General features: G+C 37.8%; 1 protein-coding gene across 1 annotated transcript in view; it reads right to left on the bottom strand.

Moving 5' to 3' along the window:
• Window positions 1-1,465: 1,465 nt before the first annotated feature.
• LOC113447846 (uncharacterized) overlaps window positions 1,466-8,229 on the bottom strand; it is a 124,673-nt gene continuing 117,909 nt past the window's right edge. The window contains exons 63-66 of the mRNA XM_087917191.1: window positions 6,892-7,085; window positions 3,282-3,469; window positions 3,033-3,131; window positions 1,466-1,921 (exon numbers count right to left, since the gene is read on the bottom strand). Of these exons, the coding sequence (XP_087773317.1) occupies window positions 1,628-1,921; window positions 3,033-3,131; window positions 3,282-3,469; window positions 6,892-7,085 (775 nt within the window). The 3' untranslated portion in view covers window positions 1,466-1,627. The remainder of the gene's footprint in view (window positions 1,922-3,032; window positions 3,132-3,281; window positions 3,470-6,891; window positions 7,086-8,229) is intronic.

Here is an 8,229-nt window from a genome sequence, read left to right as displayed (position 1 = left end):
AAAAATTGAGTGTTTTCTATTTGTATCTTCTATTTTGTTGAATCACCTAGAATAAATGGACTGATGTGGCTTAATTAGGCTGTTCAATAACACACTGTATTTTCAAGTATGATAACTTCTATCCATCCATCGTTAGTTCCTTTTAGGATATAATTATATTGTTACAACAGCCTTTCCCCTTATCAAAAATGGACCCTTCTTCCACTTGGGCCTGTCTTCTTACTGACATCATTACTTCTCTTTTTTGAGTCCTTTAACTTTGAAATATGAATTATATTTTGAGGGCATAGATGCTCCAAGTCTTCTTCAATATTTCTCCAGTCTGCTCCACTCTTTTTGCTACGGCCTTATTTAATTAGCATACTGTGCTATACCAGCCATTGAGGTTGTAAAACAGGCTGTACATGCTTTATACACAGGCTGTACATGAGTTAGATATGAACAAGTTCACATAGGCAACCACAAAAGTACTTCAGATTAGCGATATGCAAAATGTTTGTGCACAATTAGATGAATAAAGCAGTTGATTTAGAGAGGAGGGTTCCTTCTGGGACGGAAATGTGTTTTCCAGATATTTTGATCCATGCACAGGGTAGAGCTGTTTCATTATAGATATGGACTGAAAGAATTCAGGGAAACCAAACATTAACAGTCCTGGCAGTTGAGGGGAAAGAGGGAGGGATAGAAAAGTTCTGGGAAGTCAGGATGGAGAGAGGATAATTGAACATGCCAGTTTGGGAATCACTTCCTTACTGTAAAGAACATTGTGATGTAAAACCAATTGCTGTGAGAACTAAGAATGGGGTGGTAGGTAGGTAAGTGAATGAGAAAATGGGCTATTGGACTATGTCATGCTGCTTTTTTGACACTGATGGCAGAATTGGCTGAGAAGAGACAAGGAAAGAAAAGTGCTGGGAAGTCTGAGGGGAGCAAAACATTTGTTCAGCCTTGCCATACTTGCTTAGTGAAATCCATCCCACTCGGTTTTAACTAAAACCTAGAATAATAAAAAGGTTGAGAGTTTAAGACAAAACACATTTCTCCTTTATGCATTCCCTTGAACAACATATGAATACATTATTGGTTTTGCACATTAAATGAAGCCATAATACAATTAACTACTACTACTACTACTACTTTTTTGCAGAATTAGCTAAATGCCTTCATGCAATGTGCAAACTTTGTTTGTCTTCTAAAGACTGCAGTTTACCACCTGATGCAACTCATTTCTAGAGAAACATGGTTATTGAGAATTGTTTTAAGTTAACTGTTAAGGTTGGACAAGAAAGAAAAGAAAAAAATTGTAAGGAGAATAGAATGCATTGTGGATGATAAAGAGTTGAGTGCTATCCCCCAAATCTTTTTTTGAGTTTCAAGATTGAATATTTTTCTCCTGTTTTACTGTCCTTATGCCTGCTAATGGCACTCAATAAGTAACAATAAGAAAACAAAGATGACAAGAGAGATGGTTTGCCTCTTGAAGCTTAATTTTTCACTGTATTAGCCAGGGTACAAAGTTGAAACCTTGCACTATGTCTCATAGAAAGTGTGACCTGCATACCAGCCTGAGACTGATTGAGGGAATGCATTCACATAAAAGGAGGAGCACTGGTTACAACATCTGGTGTTACTTCTGACTTCTTTTTGATTTTCCACTAGTATTGATTAGTTTATCTACAGGAGTGGCTGGCCGGACAACACGTTGGTACTGTTTTTTATCATATTCCTGAAGTTCTCGGGGTGATACTAGTTCCTGCAAAACATTCCATGACCAGGTGTAGGTGGAGAAGATCTGGTAGAAGCTGGGGTTGTCTGTCTCTAGCCCAATCTCTCCACCACGTAGTCTCTTCCACAGCTTCAGTATTTTGTTGCGTTCACGGAAAGCCATTACTTTCCGATAGGAGCCTGTCACTTTCTTGACCTAAATAGAAAAGCCAGAGAGTATGGATGGGAGATAAATCATCAGAGTAAAATGCAAAAACTTTTAAAATGATTCATTGGGAATTGGGTAGCATATAAATGTGAGTAATTAGTAAAGTTATTACTCCCAAATTAGACCAATACATTAGCTGGTATTATGAGAAGGAGCTTTGAGGAATTTGAGGCTGGTAAACTTCCTCCCACTGCCCTTTGTTCTTTGTATTTATTCATAAAGTTAATATCTGATGCCTTTAAGGAAGTCATATATTCACAGAATTCCTAACAAAGTAAGATATGGTTAAAAAAATGGACATATAAAATAATATAGACATGTCTTCTCAATAATCAGTCAAAGTTAAAAATACCTACACTAGCAGTTCTTAAAAGCCTGGAAAATAAAATAACTAAAAGGGACTACTTTCTATAATAAAATAACTAAAAGGGACTACTTTCTAAAAGTATCAAACAAAGGTGCACAGAAAAAGAAATCGGAAGATTACCCCAATGGATGGACCTATTGCTGGAAATTTTTTTCCATCCAGGCCCATTAATTTTTTCCACCCAAATTCCATTAGCAGTTAAGCTGCAGAATTATACTCTACATCAGTGTTTCTCAATGTTGAGATGGGTGGACCAACTTTCAGGATTCCCCAGCCAGCATGAGCTAGTTTCTGAACTTCCCATAAAGATAATATAGTGCTTATATACATTACAGTAATTTAATTTAGAGGTTTCCAGGTTATATTAGGTGGCTTACAATAATAAAATGGAAGAAAATGAAAGGAGTACAAAGAGAAATAATAAAACAATAAAATAAACAATGAAGAAGAAAAAAGAATGCATCAATATAATAACCAGAAAGATAGATGGGTGGAGAGAAAAGACCAAGCAATGGTTAAGTGAACTATGCTATATGTGAGTTTGATATACAAGAGAAGCACAGATGGATGTGAAACTCAAAAATAAAGACTATTCCCATTCATATTATCATTACAGAGAGCAATTACCCATTCCTTAAGTCAAAGGTTGGTAATTGATTTTAATTATAATATAAGTCCAACTAATTTAATTTGGTCCAGCCCAATAAATAGTACCTGTTTCAAAGAGCTTACCTCTTGTCGGATTTGACTCACGTCATCCATAGTCAAACGCTTCTGACTTAGCTCTGGAGAGAGAGAGAGGGATGGTTTGGAAGCCTTGGCAGACTTGGGCTATGTATAAAAGAAAAAAACGAACAAAATGTATAATGAAGGTTTGTCAAATCTGAGCAGATCAGTGTCATATAAACAAATATATGGAAAGGCTACTTGAAGGATTATTATCATTAGATGAAAATAGGCAGAATGGAATTGTATACTCACTATCTGCTTTATCCACCTCTTTTTACGAAGGAAATGGTCTTCAAAGGAGGAGAGGGGCTCCATCTTCCTTTGCATGTCTAGCTTCTGGACATCCTTTGTTGACTTCCCTTTGACCAAGACATCCCGGTTAGGGATCAAGGGAAAGATAGGTATTTGATTATAGGGACTCTCTGAAGGGTTAACTTTTCCTAGATAAAGCAAAACAAAGTCAAATGTCAGGATGCTCTTAGCTGTATATCATCGATACTCATCAATATCCAAATTCAACTCTAGTGAAAAGCAAAGAGAAATTGGAGCAGAACATAGCAAAGTACAAGAGAAGCAAATAGCCATTGCAAACGACCTGGAAGGAAGCAGGACAGCAGATTAGCCTTTAGCCCGAAGCTAATTAGAAATGAATGCATTTCTTTTTTTTTTGTGCTGTTCACACAGAATGGTAGATATACTATCAAATGGATGTTGTTGTTTTTTAAATACTTTTTTTCTATACCATGGCTCTGATTGAAATCTTACCCAGCTCTTGTTAGGTATTGGAGGAAAAGCTTTGTAAACACAAGCACAGTCACCCAGTATAAATTATGAAAATACAAAAATGACAAAATGTGCATTTCACAATGCAAACTCAACTTTTATATTTGTGCTTAACACTGCACACAAGAAGGTAAATTATTTCTGCATATATTCTTAATTATTTTCTGTACTAGATAAATGAAGTCCTAGGAATTTGGAAAAACCATAGCAAACGCCCTTCCAACCAGCAATTCAAATGGATGGTTGGAGTACTATAATTTATATTTGCAATAATAGAGAAGATGGCATGTATCATATTTAATCTGGGCATGTATGTTTGGTAAATATTAAATTACCTGGTACGATAAATTTATAAATCAATGCAAAATAATAAATACATTCAATATATTTCCCACCTCCTTTATCATTTCCCTAAAGTTATTTAGAAAAGTAGGAAATCTTTTTAGCACTGGAATAACTTTTTAGGAGGTGTGCCTAAAACCTTATCCAATATCAGAATGGTTATTTTCTACTGGAATTAATTTCTTTTGTGGAAGCAGAAAATGGAGCACAGACTTCTTCCTAATCAAATGCTGTGTGCTTCCCCCATCCTCATTCCTAATCCAGAAAAAAAAAATATTCTCAGGGAATGTGGTCAACAATTATGACATTCTGACAACAAAGAATTGTTTGCTTCATTGCCACCACAAGAGCAAAAATCCAACAAATGCTCACCCATTACGAGAAAAACAAAGAGACAGACAAACCCGGGGTTGGACTAATGCAATGCAAAATCTGTATTTAACTCAGCCTATGTTCTAAAAGAGTCTTGAAAAGGAAAAGTCTTACTCCCTTATAATGGTACTCATATGAATAGAATAGAACAGAATAGAATAGAATAAAATTCTTTATTGGCCAAGCATAATTGGATACACAAGGAATTTGACTTGGTGCATATGCTCTCAGTGTACATAAAAGATACATTCATCAAGAATCATAAGGTACAGCACTTAATAATAGTCATAGGGTACAATAAGCAATCAAATCATACTAGGAAACAGCCAATAAAAACCATTAGGATACAACAAGCAACAAGGTTACAGTCATACAGTCGTAAGTGTGAGGAAATGGGTGAAAGGAAGGATGGGAGGATTAATAGTAATAGTAAAGGAAGGATGGGAGGATTAATAGTAATAGTAATGCAGACTTAGTAAATAGTTTGACAGTTTGACAGTGTTGAGGGAATTATTTGTTAACAGAATGATAGTATTCAGGGGAAAACTGTTCTTGTATCTAGTTGTTCTGGTGTGCATGCTCTATAGTGTCGTTTTGAGGGTAGGAGTTGAAATAGTTTATGTCCAGGATGCAAGGGGTCTTTAATTATTTTCACAGCCCTCTTTTTGGCTTGTGCAGTATATAGGTCCTCAATGGAAGGCAGGTTGTAGTAATTGTTTTTTTCTGCAGTCTTAATGGCTCTCTGAAGCCTGTTTTGTTGGGTTGCAGAACCAACCAGACAGTTATATAGGTGCAGATGACAGACTCAATAATTTCTCTATAGAACTATATCAGCAGCTCCTTGGCCAGTTTGAGCTTTCTGAATTGGCACAGAAAAACATCATTTGTTGTGCTTTTTTGATGACATTTTTGATGTTAGGTGTCCATTTTGTGATACGATAGAACCTAGAAATTTCAAGGTCTCTACTGTTGATACTATGTTGTCTAGTATTGTAAGAGGTGGTAGTATGGGAAGGTTTCTCCTAAAGCCATTTCTACGGTTTTGAGGGTGTTCAGTTCCAGATTGTTCCAGTTACACCACAAGGCAAGTTGTACAACCTCCCGTCTGTATGCGGATTCGTCGTTGTCTCGAATGAGACCAATTACTGTTGTATCATCTGAAAACTTCAGTATTTTAACAGATGGATAATTTGAGATGCAGTCAATGGTATTTAGGGAGAAGAGAAGTGGAAAAAGCACACAGCCTTGGGGGCCACTTGTGGTAATTGTACAATTATTAGATGTGATTCTGCCTTGCTTCACCTGTTGCTTCCTGTCTGTTAGGAAGCTTATGATCCACTTACAAGTGTGTCCAGGTATCTAATATGATACCTAATATGCCTAGAACTACTTACCAAAGCAGCTTCACAATATCATTCTCTGCATCTACTTTTTAAAAAATCTCTCCCATCTCCCAGTTGTCACCTTTTTCTAGAGTGCTTTTGCACTATTACATCAATTCTTATATGCTGTTATAATTAAGCACAAATACACATAACTGTGTGGGTCATGCATGCTGTTTTCTTCAATGATCTCCTTATAAATTATAATTCTTTCAAAGCATGTCTTCTATGCTGTTATATTTAATAAAGTAGTACAGACATAGATTATGCTATGTTAATCAGTAACAGGAATCAAACAAACCACCAGCTGTGCCTAGTGGTTTCAAAGTAGGAATATGGTGAGGTACAGAATATGATTCCTGCGAAAGCATTTTGCTCCTTGAAAGTTCCACTAAGTTAGTCAACCTCTTGCCTGCCTGTTTGGACTTGGGCTTCAATTAAGGCAGAATGATTGTGTTCCATACTAGCAGGCTTGAAGACCTGCATTCCTATTGGTCCGGAAAAGCCGGGCTGTGATTGGACGAAATAAGCGCTTGTGATTGGCTCGTAAAGGGCTTGCCGCGATTGGGTAAAACCAAGTGCGGCAAGCTCAAAAAGCTATCATTGGCTGCCTAGCCGCAGCCGGCTTTATAAAAAGAGCTGCTGCGGCTAGGGTTGTTGTCTCAGAATCTGCCTCCTTAATAAAGAGCTGTTGTTCACTACTTGAGCCTCGTGTCTCTATGGGACCCACCAACCATACTTAACAGATTGATCAATCTTAATTATGGCAATAGGCCAGCAAAGCATGCTTTTGTGCAAAAACCCTGAGATCACTAGATACGTTTAATGCATTTTCTCAACACTACTACAAGGTAAAACCAAGGAAATTGCATGGCTTAGCATAGAGATTTAAGATTATCAGTTCCATTTTTCCAGTGTATGATCCACCAGGTTCTTAACAGATATGGTTCAGCTCTGAAATTTGCTGCAGTGTGAGTGTTTACCTTTGATATTTGCCACGTATGATTCCAGTTCCTTTTCATTCATGATGCAGATGCGGGCAGCACCAGCAAAGGCAGTAATTGGGGAAGATTGGCTTCTGGGCAATCTTTCTTTATCAGGATGGTGTTGACCCTGTTTGGCTGTCCTGCCTGAAACTTTCTTGCTCGTAGAGTCCAGGAACTTTTGGCGATAATAGCTAATAGAAAGCAAGACAAGGAAAAAAACAAAGTGAGCATTAAAGAAAACTGAGGAAGACATGTAAGTAAGATGGTTAAACCATTTGCTTTTTCCATTGTTGACTTTATAATCACTCAGAGTTTCCTCTGTCTTTTTAAATCTTAGCCATCCCTCATTCTCTTTAATGATATTCTGTGCAACTAACTTTTTCTCTCTACGCACATTATACAATATTTTCCTCTCATCGTCATCTTTTGCAGCATTTTTAAAAATCCAGTCTCTTCATCTTGCGCCCATCCTTTTTATATATCCAATTAGCATGATCGCATGCATTTTACAGATAATTCTCAACTTACGACCACAACCGAGACCAGAATTTCTGTTGTTAATTAAGGCAATTGTTAAATGAGTTACACCTAATTTTATTACCTTTCTGCCATGGTTGTTTTAAGCAAATCATTTGCAGTTATTAATAACATGATTGTTAAGTGAATCTGACTTTCCCATTGATTGCTTATTGTAGGCCATCTGGAAAGGTCGCAAAAGTCTCTAGTGGCATACTACATACGTGCATAGCTAGACGTATAGCTCTTTGGGAAGCAGGGTCATAGACATCAGTTGAGCTTGTTGCTTATCTACTTTCCTCCCTGTGGGACAGCTAGGCTCTGCCTGAGCTCCTACATTCATGGAATTGATGGTAATATTCCCTAGACTGGTAGTGCTTCAAACAGCCTTGTGGGCCCAGAAACAGAGGTGGCTTGGAAATTCATGGCTGTCATAGTGGCCCTGGATCTGGCACAACTTATTGATGGCCCAACTCATAGAGGATACAACACATAGAGGATGCAACGTGGATCTGGTATTTGTTGCAGGCCAAGGGCAAGGAACCCAGAATCCTCCTGCATAGGGGTGGGGGCATGGCAAATGAATCCTTGCACAGCCACTGTGAGGACTATTCTAGGCATCTCTTAGATCAGACCTGAGCAATTTATGTCCCAGGGCCACATCCAGCCTGTGGGTTGTTGCAGTCCGGCCTGCAGCATTGATGGTAGGATGATGGGGCATTGGTGGGATATCAATGGCAAGGGCAGAACATCAGTGTGGTATCAGTAGTGGGGGAAAGAGGGCATCAGTGGAGGATGAGGCATCAGTGCCAGGTGGTA

Source organism: Pseudonaja textilis, chromosome Z (genome assembly GCF_049901715.1).
Source record: "Pseudonaja textilis isolate UNSWEBS1 chromosome Z, rPseTex1.2, whole genome shotgun sequence".
In the NCBI taxonomy this organism is placed as follows: Eukaryota; Metazoa; Chordata; class Lepidosauria; order Squamata; family Elapidae; genus Pseudonaja; species Pseudonaja textilis.
Note: the sequence above shows the minus strand (reverse complement) of the source record. Positions and strands in the feature narration are given on the sequence as shown.